At 47.0% G+C, this 26,730-nt stretch overlaps 2 protein-coding genes across 2 annotated transcripts; both read right to left on the bottom strand.

The window, feature by feature from the left end:
- Positions 1 to 9,243: 9,243 nt before the first annotated feature.
- LOC123138504 (peroxidase 1) lies at positions 9,244 to 10,753 on the bottom strand. Its single transcript, XM_044558484.1, has 3 exons — positions 10,433 to 10,753; positions 10,163 to 10,348; positions 9,244 to 10,063 (listed from the first exon to the last, which is right to left on the bottom strand). Exons 1-3 carry the CDS (start codon positions 10,637 to 10,639, stop codon positions 9,476 to 9,478), a joined length of 981 nt encoding a protein of 326 aa, XP_044414419.1. The 5' UTR covers positions 10,640 to 10,753; the 3' UTR covers positions 9,244 to 9,475.
- Positions 10,754 to 16,481: 5,728 nt separating this feature from the next.
- LOC123079807 (vegetative cell wall protein gp1-like) lies at positions 16,482 to 18,111 on the bottom strand. The gene is made up of 2 exons (XM_044502623.1): positions 17,326 to 18,111; positions 16,482 to 16,539 (listed from the first exon to the last, which is right to left on the bottom strand). Exons 1-2 carry the CDS (start codon positions 18,109 to 18,111, stop codon positions 16,531 to 16,533), a joined length of 795 nt encoding a protein of 264 aa, XP_044358558.1. The 3' UTR covers positions 16,482 to 16,530.
- Between the last annotated feature and the right edge of the window lie 8,619 nt (positions 18,112 to 26,730).

Below are 26,730 nucleotides of genomic sequence, written 5' to 3'. Positions count from 1 at the left end.
CCTAGAAGGCCTCATCACTCACATTGCAGTCCAAGGTGCTAATGTGGACCATTCAGCTGAGAATGTAGATTCTTATGAAGCACCAGCTCCTCAGCCTCAGAAGCAGAAGAAAACAAAGGCTTCAAAACCCTCTGATGTACCAAAAGCTTCACGTGTGAATCCATTGGCAACTGCCCCTCCTGCATCAAGTGTGCAATCTGAAGACCTCTCTCGCGTCTCCAAGAAGACCGAGAAGTCTATGCAAAAGAAGAAGCCCATCCTGAGTTCTAGTCAAGCACTGACCCCAGCTGCTGTTCTGAGGAACGAGAATGAAGCCATTGATCTATCCAGTGACGATGATCTTGGTGAAGATGCTCTTAAACTGCTGATAAAGAGCAAACAAGAGGCGGAAATTTTCAACGATTTGCCCCTCTTTGATGTGGACATCCTCAACAACTTCATTGATGAGTGGTTTGCCAATCCGGATCTCAGCATCGATGATCATCAACTTCCCATTGGCATCAGTGTTGCTTTCCACAGTGCCATTACAAATGAGTTGGCTCTAGCTCAGAAGATAGTCGAGCTAAAGAAAAAAATTGACTATGAAAAGGCTCAGTTCAAGAAGCACATGGCAAAGCTCAATGTCACTGATGTTCAAAACTTCAAGAAGCTGTTGCATGATCTCAAGGAATCATTTCACAAGAAACGTGAAGAGGCAAAAGGTTCAAGAGAGCGGATGAAACATCTTGCTACCAAGTGTGTTCAGGCTCACAATGAAGCTGAAAAGCGCAAGGCACTTGGGCGTCCAGGCATCAACCCCAAGATGGCTGCCAAAAAGAAGAAGCCCGATGTGACCCAAGCTGAAGCGTCAAGACAGGAAGCTCCTCGCATTGTCTTCCCTACTAGCATGACAGGCACAAAGCCTAAGGTCCCCATAGTGGCTTTAGATCTGAAGAAGCCAAGGGCAGACGAGGCCGAAACCAAAAAAACGCAAGAACAAGAATGCTTCTGATGATGCTCCACTGTCCAAGAAGCGGAAGACAAAGTCTTCGAAGAAGAATCGGGCTGCTCCTTGAGAGCCCCTTCTTGTCGAGCCCCTATCAGTTGCTCGTCCTGCATCCCCCCACCAAGAGCGTCAGCTAGTTGTTCACAAGCCTGCTTTCACAAAGGCTCCTGAAGCTGAAGAAGATCCAGCTGTTGACCCCACCACAGCTGAAGACATTGGTCCCCAAGACAATATAGAAGATGATGTAGTTCTTCCTCAGATTGAGCACTAAAAGGTATCATTGCCTGTTCTCACAAACAGCGAAATCATGAGCATTGGTCGTCCTTTGACGCCAATTGCTCAGGATGCATCATGGGCTGATCGCCCCAACCAAAAACTCCAAGACGAAGCTCACCAAGTACTCCCCCACCTCAAGTCACCACTCTTGTACTTGATGATGACGACTATGTGGTCCATCCAACTCCCACTCCAAGAGCGACGCCTGCATTCCGTAGGCTTCGCAAAGGACCAAGGCCACAAGTTGCTATGTCGAGCGTTCCAGCAGGTGAAGTGCAACCCAACTCAGCAGCACGACAAGTGTTTCTTGAAGCCACTCCTTCTGTGAACGTCTCTGAGTCTGAAGCCAAGGCTGCTGAAGACATACCAGATGCATCAGCCGATGAAAATCAAGAACCCCGTGAAGAAGAAGAGCGTGTTGCCACACCCCCTACCAATTAAGAAACTTTTCTCGAGGAGAATGTGTCTGTGCCCGACCCTCCAGCTACTCAAGTAGAGGTTGAAAATATTGAGGCGACCACCAACAACACTACTGAAGCCAATGACGTTGACATGGCTGAAGCTAATGTGGTGCCTATAGCAAACGTGGTGTCTGAAGCCAATGTCACACCTACAACCAATGTGCAGCCTGAAGCCCTTGTCAATGCCACTGCTCCTGTACCGCCTCCAAGGCCTCACACCATTGAGCAAGAATTTTATCAAGGCGATGTTGTAAGTGTTAGATGGCCTATTCTGGTTCCTCCGCCTGCTCCCGGACCACAATTTGATTATCATATGGAGCACATGCCTCATGTTCAGAAGCCAAAACCAAGGCTGCAAAGGTTTCCAGGTACTGCATCTGCGCCAGGATCGTTCAATGCAAATGTCTTCATTGAACACAACACTTTCTTTGATAGAGCCAAGAACCCATATTCCAAGCCCAGAATTTCATCTGACCGGTTCTAGAGCTATCAGCAGCGCAGTTATTATTCCCGTGTCTTATACAATCAAGAGCACATTTTCCTCATATGCGTCTTTACTGCGAAGCCATTGCTGGACTGCCCTGTTTGGAAGAAGCCCTAGATTGCTTCAGAGATGCTGGCCTTCAGCAGTTCGTGGCTGATAAGGAAAATTGGAATGGAGAGCTTCTATTACAATTCTATGATACACTTCACATTCGCGGCTACAACAAGGACACCAAAACTTGGGTCCCTGAGTGGATGACAGGCAATGTGCACCATGAAGCTAAAGCTCTTGATCTCATTGAGCTTACTGGCCTGCCCACTCCAGGTGAACTTTATGAACCTGGTTGTCAACTTCACCGCAATGCCTTAGAGAGCATATTCCAGAAGCCTAAGCCCAACATGAGCCAAATGCTAAGTATGATGAAGCCTCTGCCACACGATGCTGAATATCCTAAGGAATTCTTCGTTGAAGACCTAGAGTATCTGCCCCGCACCATCTATCACATTATCAGGCGAACTCTATGGCCCATCAAAGGACATTCTTCTTCAGCAAAGCTTGAAGGCTCAATGAAGACATTGGTCTTCTATATTCTCAATGGGATCAACTTCAATGCTCAGGATTTCTTCATTCGCCAACTTGCTGCATCTGGCTCAGATATATTTGGTTTGAAGTTCTATGCTCCATGGGTAATGCACGTTATCAAGCTACACTTTGCTGTTAACTATCAGCCCTCTGCGCGCAACCATCTCATATTCTTGCTAGAGGTTGATATGTCTTTTGAAGCCATATACCCAGAGCCTGCCAAGGAGCCAATTTATCTTCACAATGTCTATCGTCAAAGTTTCTCTCAACATGTTGAAGGAGTTCATACTGCCACTCGTGTTTATCCTTTGGCTGGAAATACACGTGCACCTCATCGTGCCCATACTGAAGCCACTGAAAGCACTATTGCTCACAGGCCTCGGAAGAGATCTCGTGTGCTCAATGTCAGAGAGCTTCTCGTGGCTTTGCATCAGAAACACGATAAGCATCATTAGTGGCTCAAGCGTCAAATGCAGAGTCTCTTGATGGATGTTAATCACATTCGCAATCTAGCCACCAAGAATGCATTTGTCACTCATGAAACCTCTCGACGGTTGTGGAAGAGTCCGACACTACTCAGTTCTGAAGATGATCTTCAGCAAGATGGCTTCATAGAGCGATTCAAGGTTGATTCCACTCCTCCCAGGAATGTTGTCTTACGTCGGACTCGTTCACTCGAAGACTCTGAGTACTCCTCTTCGGCAGCAACTGTAAATGCCAGAGTCATCGATGATGAAGATGATGCTACATCACCAACAACCACTTCGGCGCGTATCGACACTGCACCAGGCCCCTCTGCACCCCCAAACTCCAACGTCGACCCTTCTCCTTCTGGGAACGAGTAGATGCTCTATGTCTTCAACCCTTTTTGGTCATTACTGACAAAAGGGGGAGAAGCATATGAGTTGATAGTCTTCAAGCGGGTCCTTATGGGTGGTTGCATTACTTTTGCCAAGTCTTACAACTCTTGCTTTTGATACATTTGGTTCTCTGAGTTGTAACACTTAAACTTGATGGTCGTCTGCTACTTTATTTGCTATTCTGTGATGCGATGGTAAATTCCACATGAAGTCATACTGCAGACATCCATTTATCAATATGCATATCATTATCTTTGTTACTTCTTATATGCATAATGTATTGTCTTCACACTTTGATGATGGCCTCCACAAAGCAAAACCTGCCATGTGCATTTGCATTCAAACACAAATCATTTATATGCACATCTTCAGGGGGGCCTCGTCTTGTGTATGAAGACAATATTCACAACACTAAACTTTCACATACTTTTATCCCCGTTGAAAACTTCAACCATTTTTTCATCAATCACCAAAAAGGGGGAGATTGTAAGTGCATCTAGTGCCACCCCTAGTTGGTTTTGGAGTATTAACGACAAACTTGGTTGAGGGACTAATGTGTTTGTGAGAATTGCAGGATAACACAGGTAGTAGTCTCATATTGATTCGGTTTACCTACCAGAGATGACCCCTGAAAATGTGTGAAGACATTGAAGACAATGGTGGTCTGTGAAGACATTCACATTGAAGACTATGACAGGAGAAGACATCGCGTGAAGACTATGGAGTGCGAAGACATAGTTGTTTCGTAGTTTCCTTTTCTTCTTTGTTGAGTCATAGGAACCACCATACTGTTAAGTGGGGTCCAAGTGAACAAAGTCAGAGTGACTGATGTGATGCTCAACCAAAATCCTATGTCTTCGAGCGAAGATAATGTGAGCAAATCTTATCCAGAGCTAGATGAATCAGCTTCACTTGTAGCCCAAGTCCAGCTGTCGCGTGTGTTTAAAATCTGACCGTTGGACACGTGTCAGTTCCTTAGTGACCCAGGGTCATTTTAGACAAATCAGGTCAGGTTGCCTCTTGGCTATAAATAGCCCACCCCCTACACCATAAATTGGTGGCTGCTCAGAGTTAGTACACGGCTTTTGTCGTTTGAGAGCAACCCACCTCTGAACCCTTTGAGAGAGAATCCTTGCGATGACAAAGCCAAAAACACCCAGAGCCAAAGAGTGTTAGGCATCATTGAAGTCTTTCTGTTCGCATGATCTGAAGACTTGTTACACTTCAGGAATGTGAATCCTCCAGCCGGTTAGGCGTCGCGTTCTAAGCATCCAAGAGTCATTGTAGGTTGCTGGTGAACAAAGTCTGTGAAGGTTTGGAAGTCTCCCTTGAAGACTTACCAGAGTGATTGGGGGAGGACTAAGTGATCTTAGCTCAAGGGGAATAAGGTGAAGACGCAGTCTTCTGAGTTGAATCTCAGCCTCCCTAACCAGACGTACAGTTGTCATAGCAACTGGAACTGGTCAAACAAATCCCATGTCCTCTCCGAGCAACTGGTTCTATCCTACCTCTCTTGCCTTACTTACAGTTTGTCTTTGTGAAGTCTTTGCTACTTGCCTTATCTGTTTGATTTCACTGTGTGAAGACTGTTGTCTGTTTGGCTTCATACTATCTTCCATCCTGATCCAATCTACCTAGCTGCTTATAGTCTTCGTGATTTCACTTCATTGCTTACATGATTATGGCGTGTCTAGTGTAGTCTACCTTCCACTGCATATCAATAGGTTCATTTCTATCGTTTGTCGTCAAAACATCCATGTTTTGAAGACTTCCATAAAAATCGCCTATTCACCCCACCCCACCCCCTCTAGTCGAATACTAGCACTTTCACATGTATATGCTTGATTTCATCCATGTTGAGCCCATTTTCTAGGGGAAACAAAATAAGGAGAAGATTTTGGAATCCTTTGCATTCATTAGTCATTAGTAGCAATACCGGAGCGGATATCTCGGTTTTGATGAAATAAACTGGTTTAATCTTTGGTGTGATGAGCGTGAAAATAACACTCATCAATATATATCAGACTGGCCAAAGAGTTGATAGTTGCAGCGAGAATGATAAAGAGCTTGAAAGTAAGTAACATATATAAAAGTAAACAGTGGAAAGTAAAATGATTGTTGTCTACAATAGAGAGGTTAGGCTTGAAGAAACTTCGGATCACGGTGTACATCAAGTTTGCCAATGCGACGGTAACACTAGTTACCTTGTATTGTGATTATAGCAAGTATATTGTTTGTTCTCTAGGTTTGCTTAACGTTGCCAAAGCATGGTAATTCCGCAATTAAGGTCATAAGACCGGAATAACACATTAGGTTTCATGGATCACCATTATGTCACATTGTCTTCGCTCCTCATAGGTATCAAAACCTATCACCTGGACATCCCATATTCACTAAAAAATATGTGTTTCCTGTGCTAGGTCTTCAGATCATGTTGATTGGGTTTTTAAAATGGACAACACGCATTACGTGCACCACAGACAAACAACTTACTTAACAATCATATAAATACTACCATAAATGACAACATATAGAATGGGCACAAATGAATCTCACCAATCCCCTAGATCTCCCACACCTAAGGGGAACTACTCACGTATCATAGGGGAATGATGGAACAACTCAGAGATCAAACAAAGGGAAATCATCTCAATAATATCACAAAGATCAACAAGAAGATGAATGATTAAACAAGTCTTGCTCTCGAGATGAGTATGAATAGAGTTACAAACCCTAGCAACTTGGAATTCCTCTCCCTATGGTGGTGTTGCAATGAATGACATGGAGATGGAATGAGCAAGAAGGAATGGATCTCCAACGATTCTTCTTCTCCAGATCACTTTTTCCTCTGTTCTAGTGGTGGTGGCAGCGGCTCCCTCTATATTCTTGTGAAGTTGCCTTGACAACATTTTCTTCTGTAGACGAGGTGGTGTTGATGCCGCGTGGTATGACCACTGGTACAAGTGGGTGCACTCGTACCATGCGCCGTCTAGCGCTCTAGATGCTCTGACAAACTTCCGCGTGAAATGAAAGTTGCTCCAAATGGCTTTAAATACTGAAGTTTTCATTGGTTTCCTTCCAAATAAATTTATTCCTGCACATCAATAGTAAAAACAAGTTGTCTTCTTTCTTGACAGAGTAGCATCAGAAAGAGGTGAGAAATATCGAAATCCCTTTGAAAACCACATCAAAACCCTCTTTTAAAAGTGAAAAAATATCGACCATCGATGGGTCATTTTGCAAACCTCCAAGCACAACATGACTCATGTTGCAAACACTCCTGAACCGGCAGACGTGGACCAGATTAGATGGTTGTAGCGTAGTGGACCTAATAGCTGTGGAGGGAGCCGATCCATGTGTCAGCCGATCGATGTCTAGCAGTTGATTTTTCGCGAAAAGGAACCTAATATATTGTAAAGTTCATAAGATATACAAGGCACCCTAAACATAAATAATAAAATCGAGGATGCTACACCACCGAACGACCATTGACCAGCCAGAATGAGCCGCTGACGCGGCATTGTGGCTGCACCCTTACCGGAGCCAGCTTGACCTTGTCGATGATAGACGGGAAGTCTTCATGCATATGTCCCAAGGACTAGCGCCCCAAAGCCGTAGTAGTTGCCATTTACCTTTGAATGATCTGAAGTGCTTGGCACAAAATCTTGCCGCCGCGCACGCACGAGAAAATCCCTAACTTCACCATCCTAAGAAGACGACATGAATCTACACCGAGCTCCATTGACTCCGTCCTGGCGGGCAAACAAAATGAGGATAGGAGCCCGGAAGACTAGGACAAAAATGAAGCATTGTCGTCCGCCCGAACGCCACCCCTGTGAGAAAAAAACTAACCTAGACTACTAATCAGAGTCAAGGCACTGAGATCCTTCCCACCACCCGCCGCCTAAGTTGCAGGCATGGGGGAGATGGATCCATGGGCTCGCCAACGAAGTTTTGAGGGGATGAGTGACCTAGCCACCACAGTCACGAGAGGAAAAAGAAACCCTTCAAAAGCCTGGGCTAAGATCACTAAAGTCTATAGGTGATCGAGATCAGTCAACCTAGGGCGTGTTGGACAGACCTCCCTCTCATAACTATAACTCGACAACAATGTCTGAAATGAGTAAAGAACATATATTTGGGACACATAGAAGTATCTTGCAAGCTTTATTAGGCCTCTTTAATGCACAAGTGCTTAGATGGGAGCTAATTGCATGAAAGAGTTTAGCTACTAAAGTCCTCAATGCATAGGTGTTTGTTGTAGCTAAGTTTTCTTATTTTGAATATTTATCAAGTAAACTATTTCATGCATAGGATAAGCTTCCTCCATTTAAGTGTTTTATTACATAGGTCCATGAGCTTGACATTGTTTCTTGATGGGGTCAACAAAGTACTCTCACCGTTTTAATTGCTTTGTCACATCACTTTTTCCCTATATGGCATGCTTAGCACCTGTACAACGTGAAGCACTGCAAAGGGCCTTATGATCGAGGTCTTGGAGGAAACTTTACATGGATGTAACAAAACAATCAAGCAATGAAGTGAAATCTGGCCGGAGCGCATGCGGTGTACGGTGTGTGTATGTCGTAGGGGAGGGGGGAGGATGAAGGAAGCAATCTACACGGAAAAAATGGTACAAATGAGAAGCCTCATCAACCCATAGTCACTCTATTTGGGTGTCAGTGGAGTATCTTGGAGTGGAAAAAACAAGGTTTATTATGACTTTGTTCTTGGAGGAAACCTTACATGTATGTAACAAAACAATACACCCTACAGTTCAGGGCCATGTGAAGTGAACAAAAAACAAATTAGGAAACGTCCTCACACTTTTAGCCCCAGTCATTATTAGCTCGACTCTTATCCGCAAAAAAAAAAAAAAAAAAAAACTCGACTCTGAAGCTTTGTTTTCTGGGAGCCAACTTGGATGCATGCATGCCTTTCCAAATGCACCTGCAATTGTTCCCCACACAAAATACTTCGATAATGCAGTATATAATTTATTTCAGTAACTATGTAGTGCACTTTTTGGAACTGTCTGTTGCCCAATCGCTATAAACTCTAACCTAAAATACTAGTTGGAGCCGAGGCATTGGGATCTTCCTCCCCGCCACCGGCCACTTGAGTAGAGGGGAGGTGGATCCATGGGTTCGTCGATGAAGTTTGGAGGGTGGTGAATGTCCTACCCGCCGAATTCACAAGAGGGAAAGAGAAACCCTTCAAGAGCCTGGGCTAAGGTCACAAGACTGTATGGATTCTGGATAGTCACGTGCTAGGCAGACATATCTCCCGTAACTATAATTCAACAACGTTATATGTCCAAAAGGAGTAAAGACATATATTTGGGACCTAGATAAGTACTCTCCCCGTAAACAAATAGGAGTATAAGTTTTTTTTTTTGAAACTCAAATAGGAGTATAAGTTTATTATGACTGAGTTCTTGGAGGAACTTTACACGGATGTAACAAAACAATCAATCAATGAAATGAAAAGTATGTCGTGGGGGGGAAGCAATCTACACGGAAAAGGATGGCCACAAATGAGAGGCCTCATCAACCCGTAATCACGCTATTTGGGACCTAGTGGAGTATCCTGCAATAGAAAAAACAAGGTTTATTGTGACTGAGTTCTTGGAGCAAACTTTACATGGATGTCACAAAACAAAACAATCAATCAATAAAGTGAAAACTGGGGTGCGTGTGGCGTGGGGTGTGTGATGGATCAGGAGGGAGGAAGCAATCTAAAAGGAAAAAAGATGGTCACAAATGAGAAGCCTCATCATCCCGTTGTCATGCTAGTTGCGAACGGCGGCCCTTTCTGCCTCGGTCAGTTAATGATTGGGTACGTTGCACTTCTTCCTGATCTCGCCCTGGCTCCCAGTGAGCACGTCGGCGTTGCCCATCTTGATCATGGAGGCGGCGAAGTCGGCGAAGAACTCCTCCTTGTAGCCGCCGCCGGCATGGCGCTCGACGTAGGCGCGGGTGAAGGCGTTGGTGAGCAGCGCGCCGTCGGAGTGGAAGAGGCCCCTCCGCTTGACGACGTTCTTGAAGTAGGCGAGGTCGAAGGTCCTGAAGCTCCCAGGGTCCATCTCCACGAGCGTGGTGTTGTCGTTGAGGCTGGTGCACTTGTTCCTCAGCTTCGCCATGTACTGCGGTTCCAGTGTATGGTCAATGTCGGTGGGGTTCACCCTGCCGGTGAAGTTGTAGAGACGGTCGGAGAAGGAGAAGCAGTGCGACGTCCCGATGGTGTGCCCGGCGGAGAGGACGACGAGGTCCTTGGAGTCGAGGTTCTTGGCGGCGAAGAGCTGGGTGAGCACGGTGAAGTTGGCGGTCGGGGGTGGCAGCTGGTTGGTCTCGTTGGAGATGGACACGCTGCCGTCACGCCGGCCCAAAGGAACTTCCCAGAATGGGCCCTTGCTCTGGAAAAAAACCATGATCGAGCAGCATTGAGAATCCAGCTTCCACACGTACGGACTCGTGGCATTTGCAAATTTGCTTAGTATTGTAGTGGTACTCACCAGCCAGACTGCGTCCCTGGCCATGAGGGCGAGTATGTCGGCGCAGGAGACGGTGTCAGGGCAGGCCTTCTCCACGGCGGCCTTCACCTTCTCGACGAAGTTGAAGCCACGGAGCGTCTGGTTCGGCTTCGCGTCCTTCTCCGCCGTCTTGTTGGCCGAGTCCAGCAGAACCGAGCCGTCGCACCCCTACATTCACGGACTCACCATGGTCAGGCCACTGCACACGACGGGGCAATGAGGGTATACTACATGCATGCAAGTGTAGCTTACCCTGACGAAGCAGTCGTGGAAGTGCATCCGGAGGAGCGGCCCGGCGAGGCTGGGCGCCAGTGACAGCGCCCTCACCATCTCCTTCCTCACGACGTCCTCCACGCTGGGGCACGACTCGCCGTAGAACTTCTCGTGCAGCTGCGCCCGCGCGCACGTCGCCGCCACCGCGGCGACCAGCACCGCCACCATCACAGCCCTCGACGCCATCTCGGCTTCCTTCTCGGCTAGGCAATGCGAGGACGACGATCGATGGCCAGGCAACTGGAGTATTAATCAGGAAGAAGCTTGCGGGCTATGCTGCTGCGTGTGCTGGTGGATGGAACCGCCGGCCAAGACTTTATAGCGGCGGGCCGTGCATGTGGTGGGCTGTCCTCTCCTGCTCCGGAAGCAGCTACCGAGCTACCCTACCCTGCCCTAGCTTAGCTTAGCTTGCCTGCATCGTTGCTGCATGGCTCAATGCATGGGTGGTTCGTCGTCGTCGCTTGCACTTTTCTGGAATCTCTTTCCGTAGCAGGTACACGGGCCACCGTATAATGCAGGCAGCCAGGCAGCGGCGAGGCACACATGTACTACATCACATCAGCTTAGTTATTGTTAGTCACGGAGTGAGATTTGTTATCGAGTTCCAATCAAGAGCCAAAGTCTGAGTCCGGCCTCAGGGCAAGAGTCAATGCCACCTACTGGTGGTTCGCGGAAATGGAGATGATACTCGTGCATCATCCGTGGGCTTGCGTACGTACCTACGGTCGTACTCGCGATTTCAGGGAGGGCACGCATCTTTCAAGCTAGCTTCACATGATATGGCGTTGCATTATATGGATGATGGATCAATCGGTTCTGCATGTTCACGTGTTTACAGCATCAACCACACAGGAAAAGTGGCCATTTTCCAAAACTATAGGGGGTGCCTAAACATCAATCACACTCTTAATTATTAAGAGTGAAAAACAAGATAGTGGTGGATCGTGTGCAACTCGTGCGGCAATGACGATGGTGGCAGTAAGAGGGGCAGGGTCGCGGCATCCCTACATGTGCCTAAGTGTAAAGTCGGAGCAGTAATGTCGCGTTGCGGTGCGAGGGCAAGGATGTCATGTGATGGGCATGCCGGACAATGTTGCTGCAAGGGGTGCTTCCTTCTCCTCCTAGGCTCGTATCAAAGTCGGAGCTGCTGGGTCCTCGACGTCTGTTGGTCGATTGTTTGGCATAGGCCAGTAGGATTATTGTGCTTCGTTCGGTCAGGGGTCTCTTGGTTGGTCATCTGCGGGAGAGTCGGAGTCATCTGCTCGGGAAGAAGTGATGATGCTGACACTTTTATGGGCGATCTCGATAGTGTTTTCTCTTTTCAGCTGAGTGTGTAAGTCTTATGGACAGCCAGATCGGTCGAGGGGCAATGTCTTGCGGGTTTTTTGTAACAATTTACCTCCAATTTTCTCATAAATTATTCGGACAACTCTCTCGATCTTCTACCTATTTTAATGAATGTGAGTCTTAAGGTGGTGACTTTAAAAAAGGGTGTGCTAGATCTCAGTTGACTAAGACTTAATAAATGTCATTCAAGTGATTGAACACATAAAAAAGAAGATAGAAAATAAATTGCACGGATCTTCACGTAAGACCTCATGAATATTAGCATCGTCTAAGACTTGGTTAAGTCTCAGTCGATTGAGATTTAGCAATCCCGTAAAAAAGCGAAAAAACAATCTATCGTGTAAGGAATTGCTAGTGATTTTGCATGGATAAAGCAGCTTAATTAAATCTTTGAAGACGAGCGGTCGCCCGGGCTGCCCTCTGTGTAGCGTGAAGAAGCATTCCTCAGAATTATCCAGACACGAGGTGCTGTGCAGCCACCAGCCTGCCTGCCTTCCTTTCGCTGTAGCCACTACTAACCAGTAGGACCTGCCATGTGGTTCCTTGAAGCAAATTCGAACAGAGAAAAGAAAAGGAAACCTTTTTTCTGCACACAAGTCAAGTATATACCTCTCTCTCTCTCTCTCTCTCTCTCTCTCTCTCTCTCTCTCTCCCCCAAATAAACGTGTACTCTCGTTCCGTTTGCTTCAAGCAGTATAGTATCGGTGGTGGTCTGTTCGTCGCCTGCCGTTCGTCCGTAGCCATCCGTCAGATTTTTCCGGGCAGTAGAGTCCAAGTACGGCCTCGATCGGCCCTGATCATCACACCACCAGTTTTTCCCTGCAGTGCACCCCTCCATCGCACGCAAACTCTACGCCATAGAGACCGCACAGCATACGCGTACATACGGACGCCAGCCGGGGGGCACGTCAGTACAGCACAGCCCCTGCATCACATTTCCTCTAACTAATTAATCACTACTGTAAGAACTAGTACTCTATTAGAGTATTAGTCTACTACTACTCCTGCTTGCAATCATTGGAAGAACGTTCCTTCCAGCTGCTGCTTTTCACCTGAAAGCTTGCCGAAACGAGCAAAAACGTACCGAGCAGTTAACTAATTGAGCAGCAGCTAGAAACTGATTGACCGTATCATCGGCGCATGTGCGGCAGGAAGGATTCGGGCGGGGACAGGGAGCGCTCCGCCAATTATTCGGGGCCGGCGTCGCCACTGGCCACGCTCGTATCAATCACCGTCCAGGCAAGCGAGGCCAGCCGGCGTAGCTACCGACCCTCCGGACGCATGGCCCAGAACGGTGGCGATATGTGCATGCATGCATGCGTGGGGGGTAGCTAGGTAGGAGGGGGCACCAGCACGAAAAAGGCATCGATCGAAGCGGCCACATGGGGGCAGGCAGCCTCGTGGGGATGATGAGCAACTGATCGGCCAGTGAGCTGTCGCGTGAACGGTGGCCACTGCAGATTCTGGATTCTTGCGTTCTAATCAACGTTGTGAGTTGCAGCTGATCATGGCATGTGCATGTGGCCGGCCGGCCGCTCCGCCTGCTTCCCTGCCCTGCTCTGCTTGCCTGGACGCGGCAATTCCGGTGCACGATCGACAGGGAGATGCCACCTTCCGACTCCGAGTAGATATGATTAGGGGATCGTCGTGTCTGCGAACTTGCTAGTACTAATACTTCGCTGGTAGTATAATCTGTTCAGTTGAGCTGCGACGACAAAGATTCGAGTGGGGGGCTGCTGCTCCGCTCCAAGGGGCTGCCGGCCGATCGAGAGGAATGACGCTGCATGTTCCATCCAGCTGATTCGCGCGGCGCCCGTATGCTACGAGCCACGACGCGAGTGATAATGCGAGCGTGATAGAAGTACTAGTAGGAACCGGAAATGCTAAAGAACCGGTGCCCTCTACCAGCGATCGCCCAACGAACGGCCCCTTCGGTGTCTCCTCAAATGAACGGCCCCTTCGGATAGCAATTGAAGCGATTGTTGAGCTGTTAAACCATTGTTTTCACCATTATGCTATCAGTGCCGTGATCTTCAGAACTATGCCTGTTTCTTGATAGTTTGGCGATATCTTCAAAAGTAATGGATTGATTAGCTTTCTGCGCGGAATGTGCTATGGTTGTATGGGGGTGCAGTGAGAATTTAGCGGGTGTTCTACATGTATTTCCGCCTACGTTTACCTTTTGGTGTCTATATGAAAGCAGATGCGAGGTTGGGGCTAATATCGACGGGGCTGGCTCGGAGATTGCCCTCCAGGATCAGCGTGGCTCCCCGAGGAGACCTAAATGGGCGCCTTTTTTTTAGCGAACCTAATGGGCGCATTAGAGCATCTCCAACGGTGACTGTAAAAAACGTGTGTGGGCGATAAAAGTGGGGTTTGGCGCGCGCGGGACGGTTTTGCGCACTCCAGCTGGCGCGAGAAACTCAGACGCGCGCGAGAAAGCGGCTGGGCGCACGCTAGCTTTGGCGTGCGGCGTCCGGCGCGCTTTATAAATGCAGCACTCACCACGCGCCCTCCCACCGCTCTTCACCTTGCCACACGTCCTCTGCCGCTCTCTTCCCGTTCTTTCTCGCCTCGCCGCCGCCGCGTCACCGCCGCGCCACCATGCCGTCACGCCGCTGGGGAGTTTCAGCCTACCGCGGCATCCACGCGTGCCCCTTCGACGCCTTCTCCGCCAAGATTCGGTCCGGTGAGTTGTGCCTTTGGCATCGGCACTTTCGACACCGCCCACGAGGCCGCCCGCGCGTACGACACGGGGGTGTGGTGCCTTCGGCGGCCTCGTAGGGAAATGAACTTCCCCGAAGTGCCGACACGGGAGCTGGCGCAGGAGCTTGCGCCTCCCCCGCGGCTTATCACCGACGAGGATTGTCGCGACAATCGGAGGCGGGAGCACCGTCTCGGCCTCGCCGAGATGGACGAGGAAGCCATGGCGCTGTGGCGCCAACGCTTCCCGCAGGACGTCATCAACGAGTGTCAGTTCTTCGCGCAAATGAGGGCGGAGAGGGAGGAGATGAGGGCGGAGCAAGCCGCCTATCGCGAGGACAAGCTGTCACGCCCAATATGCGACCCTATCCAAAAGGAACTCGAAGGTCCCACCAAGGATAGACCTGCATATTGAAACGCTTTTGCAAGGTGGATATCATTACATCAACATTACATAATATATGGGGATACATACAAGAGACATACAATGCCGCATGAATACAACATTACAATACATAAGAGTATCATCCGACTACGGATGAAACACAAACAGAAACTCAAACGACATCCACCCTGCTAGCCCAGGATGCCGACCTGGAACCTATCCCCTGATCAAAGAAGAAGCACAAGAAGCACTTCAAGACAAGCAAACATCACTCTCGCGTCATGATCATCGCACAACCTGTACCTGCAACTGTTGTTGTAGTAATCTGTGAGCCACGAGGACTCAGCAATCCCATTACCATGGGTATCAAGACTAGCAAAGCTTAAAGGGAAAGGAAGGGGTAAAGTGGTGAGGTTGCAGCAACGACTAAGCATATATGGTGGCTAACATACGCAAATAAGAGCGAGAAGAGAGCAAGCGGAACGGTCGTGAAGCTAGCAATGATCAAGAAGTGATCCTGAACTCCTACTTACGTCAATCATAACCCAGAAACCGTGTTCACTTCCCGGACTCCGCCGAGAAGAGACCATCACGGCTACACACACGGTTGATGCGTTTTAATTTGGATATGGTGTCAAGTTATCTACAACCGGACATTAACAAATTCCCATCTGCCTATAACCGCAGGCACGACTTTCGAAAGATTATACCCTGCAGGGGTGTCCCAACTTAGCCCATGACAAGCTCTCGCGATCAACGAAGGAATAGACCTTCTCCCAGGAAGACCCGATCAGACTCGGAATCCCGGTTTACAAGACATTTCGACAATGGTAAAACAAGATCAGCAAGACCGCCCGATGCGCCGACAATCCCGATAGGAGCTGCACATATCTCGTTCTCAGGGCAACACCGAATGAGACAGGCTACGAGTAAAACCAGACCTCGAGTTGCCCCGAGGGGGCCCAGCAGGCGGTTCGGTTCGGACCAACACTTAGACAAGCACTGGCCTGGGGGGGCTATAATAAAGATGACCCTCGGGTTGGCCGACCCAAGGGAAGGGTATAGGTGGTGGTGAGGCAAATGGTAAAACCAAGGTTGGGCCTTGCTGGAGGAGTTTTATTCAAAGCGAACTGTCAAGGGGGTCCCATAAATCACCCAACCGCGTAAGGGACGCAAAATCCGGGAACATAACACCGGTATGACGGAAACTAGGGCGGCAAGAGTGGAACAAAACACCAGGCAAAAGGCCGAGTCTTCCACCCTTTACCAAGTATATAGATGCATTAATAATAATATAAGAGATATTGTGATATCCCAACATAAACCTGTCCACCATGGAGAAATTTCAACTTCACCTGCAACTAACAACGCTATAAGAGGGGCTGAGCAAAAGCAGTAACATAGCCAAACAATGGTTTGCATAGGAAAGGTGTCAAAGGTTAGAGGTTCATGGCAATATGGGAGGCTTGATGAGCAAAAGATAGGTAACGCAGCATAGCGATAGAACGAAGCAACTAGCATAGCAATGATAGTAGTGAGATCCAGGGTAGCGGTCATCTTGCCTGAAATCCCGCTAGGAAGAAGAACGAGTCCATGAACAAGACGAACGGGAGTAGTCGAACGAATCCTCACAATCGCGACATTACCGGAACTAAGAAGCAACACCAGAAAGAAGCAAACAACATGGTAAACACAGAAGCATAAACATGGCATGATGCATAAACAAACATAATGCATGTCCGGTTTAATGAGGCATGGCATGGCAAATGCAACAAAACAATACTACAAGTTAAGTGGAGATCAATATGCAACGAGTTGCATATTAACAAAACACCACATCAAATATTTAGTTCTCTCTCGTTTAAGCTACCAAACAATATTAAATGTTGTTAAACATGGCAAGAGGTGAGGCATAATAAAACTACCTATCTAAGCAAGTTTAAATGAGGCCGGAACAACAAAACAACAATTCCAAAAATCCCCATATGCATATTTTAGATTCGGTACTGTTCTGCCCTAAACACAATTTTAATGTTGTTAAACAGCAACATAAAGTGGACCATGTTAAACTAGGCATTTTTCCACCCCATTTACATATGAAGTTTATTTAAAACCGAGCTACGGTTATTTAGTTATGAATTAAAGCATTTTAACATGGCATATTAGCAAATTTAAATAAACAGCAAGTTAAACATTTTAGCATGGGATGAAAATGGCATATTATTAATCTACACAAAATTCTAAGTATTTTACATGTATAAATTATTTTAATCCGATGCACAGTTTGAGAGATATAAAATGCATGATGCTTAGGGGGTTTTCTATAAAACAGGCAGTCTCTGGATAAATGGAAAAATTCACAACGCATGGAAAAAAACTACATGGGCCGAAACTGTGATCAGGCCAACAGGAACAGGCGCTGGGGGAGGCAGCTCACCATGGGCCTTGGCCCGGTCGGTGGAGAGGCCTGGCAGGCCGGCTGGCTGGAGAGGTTAGACGCGGGCCGACTGGATCGGGCTGCTGGCGACGCTGGGCCGCGGTCAACGCGAGCGGGCGGCTGTGCTCTGCTTGTCCCGAACAGAGACATGGCGGCGGCGGTGGTTGGCTCTCCGGCGAGAGGAGCCGGCGATGCAAGGCGAGGCGGGAGGGGCCCCGACCAGATCCGAGCGGATCGGGTCCGACCGGATCCGTTCCCGGTGGTGGCGAGGCCGGGCGACGACGGGAGCTCCTGCGGCGGCGCTGTCCGCGGAGAGAGAGAGAACGGGTGAGGGAGAGAGAGAGAAGAAGGCAGGACGGGGGAAAGGAAGAGAGGGCGCGAGGGGTCCGGCGGCGTGACCTGGAGGTGTCGGCGATCGTTGGCGGCGTGGCCGGAGGCGGGGACGAGGAAGGAGCATGGCGGCTCGGGCGAGCGCTCTCGATCCCCTGATCGAGCGGGAGGAGCGGGGCGGCTCGAGCGGCGAACGGGCTCGGGCGGGCTTCGGCGGGGCCCAGATGGGGTTGGCAGGGCCGCGGGGAAGTGGGGATACAGGGGAGGCGACGTGGCGGGGCTTGAGTGGCTCCAGGCAGCGGGGACGGCGGCGCTGGCTCGTGCGGTGGCGCCAAGTGGTGAGAGGAGGCTGGGGGGGTGCGGAAATGGAGGTGGCAGCAGCGCTGATTCCGAGGAGGAGGGGTGGCTGCGGCTGGGAGGTTTGGCTGCTGCCAAAAATGGAAGGGAAGCTTCCATTTATAGGTGGGGCTAGGGTTTGAGGGGTTAGGAGGGGGGTCTCGGAGCCCTCCGATCGCAATCGAACGGTTCCGGTCGGAGGGGGGAGTTAGACTGGGCCTAGGAGGGATTAGTGGGCTGTGAGAAGAGGAGAGAAAGAGAGGCCCGGCGGTAGTTTCGGAGACCGAAACGTCCGACGATTAAACCGACTATATCGCGGTTATAAATATAACGGTTGGGCAGTCAAACGGACTCCGAATGTGACGAAACTTGACAGGCGGCATGTCTACACTATAATAAGACCGCACGACAAGTTGCAACCCATTCCGAAAACATTTTTATGCCACTAATAAAATAATATTTCGGAGGTGCCACGGGCGCGTGCGAGTGTGGTCTGGACTCGGAACGGACAACGGAGAGAACCGGCGGAACCCGAACGGATGCAAGTTTTATGAAAACATATGGATGCGATGCACATGATGCTATGAGATGAGATGCATAACAAGAACAAAATGCAAAACAACAGACAAAAACCCAACCACGAAGGAAAATCAAAACACATCTCCGGAAAAGGCAAGAGTTGGAGTTACGAATATGGAAAGTTGTATCCGGGGCGTTACACTAGCGTACGCGGAAGGCGGCCGCTCAATTCAACATCGACCTAGGAGCAACGTCGTCATGGGACTCCGACGACGATCGGTATCTTGACCCCTTCATTGAGACGTCGGAGGAGGACATCACCGAGACGGAGTCGGAGTCGGAGAACGAGGAGTAGTAGTTGAACTATCGTTTTATCTATCTATGCTATGTATCGTTTTTATCTATCGTTTATCTATCTATGTATCTTTTTATTTATCTATCTGTGCCTATATTGAGTACCGAGTCGAAGTCGAATGTATATCGGGTTGGAGTGGACGGAGAAAATGACGAGTAGTGAAAAATATAGCGTGTCTGCTGGAGCGGCGCACGCGTAATTTTTGCAGCAGCCGCTGGAGCCAGCGGTCTGCAGCGCGCAAAAACTGGCTACGGAGATGTTGTAAACACTTTTTTAGCGCGTCGTACGTTGCACGCCTGTTCGAGATGCTCTTAAGCGCCCATTCTTCAAACTGGCGTCCACTACCCCATCTAAGTGGGCCGTATCTAAAAAGCCCACTTGTTAGTCATTCGTTGGTTTTGCTTCAAAAAAAATGTGCTAAAAGAATAGTTGATTCTTAAAAAAGCCATACAACAATTGTTAGACTGCTGACCATTTTGATACTGTTGACCATTGACTTCTAAAAAAAATTAAAAGTTCATAAATTTAAAGAAAGTTCATCACTTTTCAAAAACAACTATCGAATTTGTAAAAAGTAAAGGCAAATGGGTCGCCCCAGCACGAGGGGGGTGCGCCGCTTTGCAATTAAATCTATAAATAGTGCTGAGCGCACCATATAGGAAATGCCTCCTAAATGGCGACCTATGCGCCGGATTTTAGTAAGGCGCGAAATCACTAATTAGGATTACTCTTTGCAAATATCACTCCTACCTTTTCAGGTTACGACAAGTGGCGGGCTGCATGTGCGCCACTTGTCGCAACCTGGGAGTTTTCCCTTTTTTCGTAGATCCATTTATTGAAAACGTTTTATCTCTTAAACCGCGTATCCAAATCTCGAACCGTTTTCACCATTGGATTTCTCATGTTGAGATCTTCAAAACTAGACACATGTTGATAGATTTTGACGAAAAAATTCATGAAAAAACCCGAACGAAAACCCGAACCGGGAGCACAGGTTTTTTCCCTTTCTGAAAGAGGCATGCCCATGCCTCTCGCGAAATCACAACCGTGCCTCTCCTGGAAGCAAAATTGTGCCTCTCGCGGAAGCAAAACGGTGCCTCTCGCGGAAGGAAAAAAAGAAGAGAAAACGCTTTTTCCCGTTTTCGAGGAGGCGCGGCCGTGCCTCTCGCCAAAGCACCACCATGCCTCTCGCGGAAGCAAAAACTGTGCCTCTCGCAAAAGAAAAAAAAAATCAAAAACGTGTTTTCTTTTTTCCTTTTCCAAGAAGGACGGTTGTGCCTCTCACGAAAGCACAATTGTGCCTCTCGCGGAAGCAAAACCGTGCCTCTCGCAGAAGCACAACCGTGCCTCTCGCGGAAGCAAAACTGTGCCTCTCACGGAAGGGAAAAAACAGAAAATGTGTTTTTTCCGTTTTCGAGAGGCACGGCCGTGCCTCTCGCGAAAGCACAATCGTTCCTCTCGCGGGTGGAAAAAAACTTGTTTTTTTCGTTTCCGAGAGACACGATCATGACTGTCGCGAAAGTAAAACTGTGACTCTCGCAAAATAAAAAAACACATTTTTTGCACAAAAAGAATATCAAATTTCTTTTGATTCAAAAGGTAAAGAGGACCAGTGGAAAAAGGAAATGTCAGAAAAAAACAGGAAAACTGTTTAAAAAGCCAAAAACGCGTGCGAAAAAAATTCGGAGGGAGCGCCCAAAACGTGCACGTGACGGATGGGTGAGAGCGCGTTAAATGGCGTTGATCGTTGTGAAACTCCAGAAGGAGCGCTCGTCAACTAATCGCTCCCTCGCATCGGATTCGCTTCGGATGGCACATAGCTACGCTCGGAGGTTTCAGGCAGGGTTTATGTGTAATGGGCCGCTAGGCCACTTGGGCGATACAAAAATAATGGAGACGCCGCTGTGGTGCTTGCAAGGGGTGTCGAGCATCTCCTCGAAGCTCGTGGTGGGTTGCCACACCATCTTGCCGGTCGGTTGCGGGCGCCTGCTTGGCGGCCGCGACAAGCCAATTGTCGTAGCACTGAGTCGGCTGGTCGGCCTTGCGCTTGTTGTTCTGCTGGTTGTGCTGCTGCCGGCTGCCTTCGCCGGCCGGCTTCGAAGGGGGAACCGGCTTCGCTTTGCCGGCTTCATCCAGAGCCACCTGGATCTTTATGGCGGAGTCGGTGTTGGCGTACTTGTCGGCCATCACCATGAGCGCGGCCATGGTGGCCGACTCAGACCGTAAGAGATTGTGCTTGAGGAGGGTGCCATCCGGGCACCCGTTGATGAAATACTGGATCGCTTGGACTTCGTGGACGCCCTCGCAGCTGTTCTGGAGCTCGGTCCAGCGTGTGAGGTACTCGCGGTCGGTTTCTGCCGGCCCCTACACGCACATGGAGAGCTGGCTGGGGCGGTCGGGTCCCCGTGAAGTTGCGGATGAAAGCCTGCTCGAAGTCGACCCACGTGTTGACGCTGCCCACCGGCAGACTGTTCAACCAGGTGCGGGCTGACCCTTGGAGCATGAGCGGCGCGTGGCGCACGATGAGTCAGTAGTTGCCGCCACTGATGCCGATGGCGGTGGTGTAGTCGGTGAACCAGTCCTCCGGCTTTACGGTTTCGTTGTACTTGGGGGTGTCAAAGGGGAACGTGAACCCTTTGGGAAAGGGCTCGTCCCGGATGCACGGACCGAAACTAGCCTGCTCGATGGCACCGCTCTCCTCCACCTCCAGGGAGAAAGCGAGACGGTTGAGGCGGTGGCGAGCGTCGGTGTCGTCGATGGCGCGTGCGCCGAGTCGGCTGGCGACCGGGCCGTGGGGGGCTGGGTCAGTCGGAGCCAGACGTCGTCCGGGTTAGTCAGGTCCGCGCCAGTTTTCTAGGGCCGGCTCGTCCCCTAAGCCGCCGGCGGTTGAAACGACTCCAATGTATCTATAATTTTTTATTGTTCCATGCTATTATATTACCCCGTTTGGATGTTTATGGGCTTTATTTTACATATATATATATATCATTTTTGGGACTAACCTACTAACCGGAGGCCGAGCCCGTATTGTTGTTTTTTGCATATTTCAGTATTTCGAAGAAAAGGAATATCAAACGGAGTCCAAATGGAATGAAACCTTTGGGAGCGTGATTTTTGGAATGAACGTGATTCGAAGAACTTGGAGTGCAAGTCAAGCAACAAACAAGGCAGCCAGGAGATAGGAGGGCGCGCCCCCTGTCTCCTAGGCCCCTCAGGCGGACACCGACGTACTTCTTCCTCCTATATATATCCACGTACCCCGAAAACAGCCAGGGAGCCAAGAAAACACAATTTCCACCACCGTAACCTTCTATATCCGTGAGATCCCATCTTGGAGCCTTTGTAGGCGCTCCGTCGGAGGGGGAATCGACCACGGAGGGCTTCTACATCAACACCATAGCCCTTCCGATGAGTTGTGAGTAGTTTACCACAGACCTTTGGGTCCATAGTTATTAGCTAGATGGCTTATTCTCTATTTTTGGATCTCAATACAATGTTCTCCCCCTCTCTTGTGGAGATCTATTCGATGTAAACTCTTTTTGTGGTGTGTTTGTTGAGATCCGATGAATTGTGGGTTTATGATCAAGTTTATCTATGAGAAATATTTGAATCTCCTCTGAATTCTTTTATGTATGATTGAGTTATCTTTGCAAGTCTCTTCGAATTATCAGTTTGGTTTGGCCTACTAGATTGATCTTTCTTGCCATGGAAGAAGTGCTTAGCTTTGGGTTCAATCTTGCGGTGTCCTTACTCAGTGACAGAAAGGGTTGCAAGGCACGTATTGTATTGTTGCCATCGAGGATAAAAAGATGGGGTTTATATCATATTGCATGAATTTATCCCTCTACATCATGTCATCTTGCTTAATGCGTTACTCTGTTCTTTATGAACATAATACTCTAGATGCAGGCAGGAGTCGATCGATGTGTGGAGTAATAGTAGTAGATGCAGGCAGGAGTCGGTCTACTTGTTACGGACGTGATGCCTATATACATGATCATGCCTAGATAATCTCATAACTATTCGCTTTTCTATCAATTGCTCGACAGTAATTTGTTCACCCACCATAATACTTATGCTATCTTGAGAGAAGCCTCTAGTGAAACCTATGGCCCCCGGGTCTATCTTTTATCGTACTTGCTTTCAATCTACTTTTATTTGCATCTTTACTTTTTGCATCTATAATATAAAATACCAAAAATATATTTATCTTATCATACTATCTCTATCAGATCTCACTTCCGCAAGTGGTCGTGAAGGGATTGACAACCCCTTCATTGTGTTGGTTGCGAGTTCTTTGTTTGTTTGTGTAGGTGCGTGGGTCTTTTGAGGAGCCTCCTACTGGATTGATACCTTGGTTCTCAAAAACTGAGGGAAATACTTACGCTACTACTGCTGCATCACCCTTTCCTCTTCAAGGAAAACCAATGCAAGCTCAAGACGTAGCAAGAAGGATTTCTGGTGCCGTTGCCGAGGAGGTCTTCGCTCAAGTCAAGACATACCAAGTACCCATCACAAACTCATCTCCCTCGCTTTTACATTATTTGCTATTTGCCTCTCGTTTTCCTCTCACCCACTTCATCCTTGCCATTTTATTTGCCCTCTCTTTCCCAATCTCTCTTTCTCTCTCTCTCTTTTCGCTTGCCTTTTTCTGTTTGCTTGTGTGTTGGATTACTTGTTGCCATGGCGCAATATAATACCAAATTGTGTGATTTCTCCAATACCAATAATAATGATTTCGTTAGTACTCCGATTGCTCCTCTTAATGATGTTGAGTCTTGTGACATCAATACTGCTTTGCTGAATCTTGTTATGAAAGATCAATTTGCCAGCCTTCCTAGTGAAGATGCCGCTACTCATCTAAACAACTTTGTTGATTTGTGTGATATGCAAAAGAAGAAAGATATGGATAATGATATTGTTAAATTGAAGTTATTTCCGTTTTCACTTAGAGATCATGCTAAAGTTTGGTTTTCGTCTTTGCCTAAAAATAGTATTGATTCTTGGAACAAGTGCAAAGATGATTTTATCTCTAAGTATTTCCCTCCCGCTAAGATCATCACTCTTAGGAACGATATTATTAATTTTAAACAACTTGATCATGAGCATGTTTCCCAATCTTCGGAAAGAATGAAATTGATGATTCGCAATTGCCCTACTCATGGTTTGAATTTATGGATGATCATACAAAAATTTTATGCCGGTTTGAATTTTGCTTCTAGAAATCTTTTAGATTCGGCCGCGGGAGGCACATTTATGGAAATCACGTTAGGAGATGCTACAAAACTTCTTGATAATATTATGGCCAATTATTCTCAATGGCACACCGAAAGATCTTCTAGTAAAAAAGTGCATGCTATAGAAGAAATCAATGTTTTGAGTGGAAAGATGGATGAACTTATGAAGTTGTTTGCTACTAGAAATACTCCTCTTGATCCCAATGATATTCCTTTTTCTACTTTGATTGAGAATAATAATGAATCTATGGATGTTGGTAGGAATAGTTTCGGTAACAATGCTTATAGAGGAAACTTTAATTCTAGACCGTTCCCTAGTAATACCTCTAATAATTATGGTAATTCCTACAATAATTATTATGGTAATTTTAATAAGATGCCCCCTGATTTTGATAATAGTGTGAAAGAATTTATGATTTCTCAAAAGAATTTGAATGCCTTGCTTGAAGAAAAATTGCTCAAAGTTGATGATTTGGCTAGGAATATTGATAGACTTTCGCTTGATGTTGATTCTCTTAAACTTAGATCTTCTCCTCCTAAGCATGATATCAATGAGTCTCTCAAAGCAATGAGAATTTCCATTGATGAGTGCAAGGAAAGAACCGCTAGATTGCGTGCTAAGAAAAATTGCTTTGTAAAGGCGTGTTCTTCTAGTTTCCATGAAAATAATGATGAAGATCTTAAAGTTATTGATGTGTCTCCTATTAGATCTTTGTTTTGCAATATGAATCTTGATAATAATGGGACTGGAGATGAGTCAACTTTATTTAGTAATTCGGAGTTTTTAGATCTTGATGCTAAATTTGGTAAAAGTGGGATTGGAGAGGTCATGACTTTAAATAGTATTGAACCCACTATCTCGGATTTCAAGGAATTTGATTATGATAGTTGTTCTTTAGAAGGTTGTATTTCCTTGTTGCAATCCGTTATTAATTCTCCTCATGCTTATAGTCAAAATAAAGCTTTTACCAAACACATCGTTGATGCCTTGATGCAATCTTATGATGAAAAACTTAATTTGGAAGTTTCTATACCTAGAAAACTTAATGATGAGTGGGAACCTACTATAAAGATTAGAATTAAAGATCATGAGTGTTTTACTCTGTGTGATTTGGGTGCTAGTGTTTACACGATTCCGAAAACAGTATGTGATATTCTAGGTTTCCATGATCTTGATGATTGCTCTTTAAATTTGCACCTTGCGGATTCCACCATTAAAAAGCCAATGGGAAGGATTAATGATGTTATCATTGTTGAAAATAGAAATTTGGTGCCCGTAGATTTTATCGTTCTTGATATAGATTACAATCTTTCTTGCCTATTATTCTTGGTAGACCTTTCCTTAGAACGATTGGTGCGATTATTGATATGAAGGAAGGGAATATTAGATTCCAATTTCCATTAAAGAAAGGCATGGAGCACTTTCCAAGAAAGAAAGTCAAATTACCTTATGAATCTATCATGCGAGCTACATACGAATTAAGTGCCAAAGATGGCACTACTTAGATCTATCTTCGCTTTTATGCCTAGCTAGGGCGTTAAACAATAGCGCTAGTTGGGAGGCAACCCAATTTTCTTTGTGTTTTTTTGTTTTTGTTCCTGTTTAGTAATAAATTTTGCTTCTACTTTCTGTTTAGATGTGTTTTTATCTTTTATTTAGTGTTTGTGCCAAGTAGAACCTATAGGATAACCTATGATGATAGTTGATTTGATTCTGCTGAAAAATAGAAACTTTGCGCTCACGAGAAACAATTCAATAAATCACAGAAACGTGATTTTGCGCTGATTCTTTTTGCTTCTTATCAATAAACAAATTTTCCAGTACGTCCTATTTTTTTAGGATTTTTAGAGTTCCAGAAGTTTCCGTTAGTTACAGATTGCTACAGACTGTTCTGTTTTTGACAGATTCTGTTTTTCGTGTGTTGTTTGCTTATTTTGATGCATCTATGGCTAGTGTGTGAGGGTATGAACCACAGAGAACTTGGAATACAGTAGGTTTAACACCAAAATAAATAAAGAATGAGTTCATTACAGTACCTTATGTGGTGGTTTTGTTTTCTTTCACTAACGGAGCTTATAAGATTTCATGTTGAGTTTTGTGTTGTGAAGTTTTCAAGTTTTGGGTAAATCTTTGTGAAGGAGTCTGGATTAGGGGGTATCCGGACAGCCGGACTATATGCATCGTCCGGACTATTGAAGCGTGAAGATACAAGACTCAAGACTCCGGCCCGTGTCCAGATGGGACTCTCCTTTGCGTGGAAGACAAGCTTGGCGATCCGGATATTATATTTCCTTCCTTGTAACCGACTCCGTGTAAACCCTAGCCCTCTCCAGTGTCTATATAAACCGGAGAGGTTGGTCCTTAGAAGGCCATCACAACTACAACCATACCATCATAGGCTAGCTTCTAGGGTTTAGCCTCTACGATCTCGTGGTAGATCTACTCTTGTACTACTCATATCTTCAATATTAATCAAGCATGAAGTAGGGTTTTACCTCCATCAAGAGGGCCCGAACCTGGGTAAACATTGCGTCCCTTGCTTCCTGTTACCATCAGCCTAAGACGCACAAATCGGGACCCCCTACCCGAGATCTGCCGGTTTTGACACCGACATTGGTGCTTTCATT

This window comes from Triticum aestivum, chromosome 1B (genome assembly GCF_018294505.1).
Source record: "Triticum aestivum cultivar Chinese Spring chromosome 1B, IWGSC CS RefSeq v2.1, whole genome shotgun sequence".
Taxonomy (NCBI): Eukaryota; Viridiplantae; Streptophyta; class Magnoliopsida; order Poales; family Poaceae; genus Triticum; species Triticum aestivum.
This window is presented reverse-complemented; position numbering and strand designations above follow the sequence as displayed.

Bases quoted from the DNA above. Each gene is read 5' to 3' on its own strand.
- LOC123138504 (XM_044558484.1), bottom strand. From the start codon at position 10,639: ATGGCGTCGAGGGCTGTGATGGTGGCGGTGCTGGTCGCCGCGGTGGCG. The intron at 10,349-10,432 runs GTAAGCTACACT...CCGTGAATGTAG, and splicing joins TCCACGACTGCTTCGTCAGG to GGGTGCGACGGCTCGGTTCT. The intron at 10,064-10,162 runs GTGAGTACCACT...GTTTTTTTCCAG, and splicing joins CCAGGGACGCAGTCTGGCTG to AGCAAGGGCCCATTCTGGGA.
- LOC123079807 (XM_044502623.1), bottom strand. From the start codon at position 18,111: ATGGAAGCTTCCCTTCCATTTTTGGCAGCAGCCAAACCTCCCAGCCGC.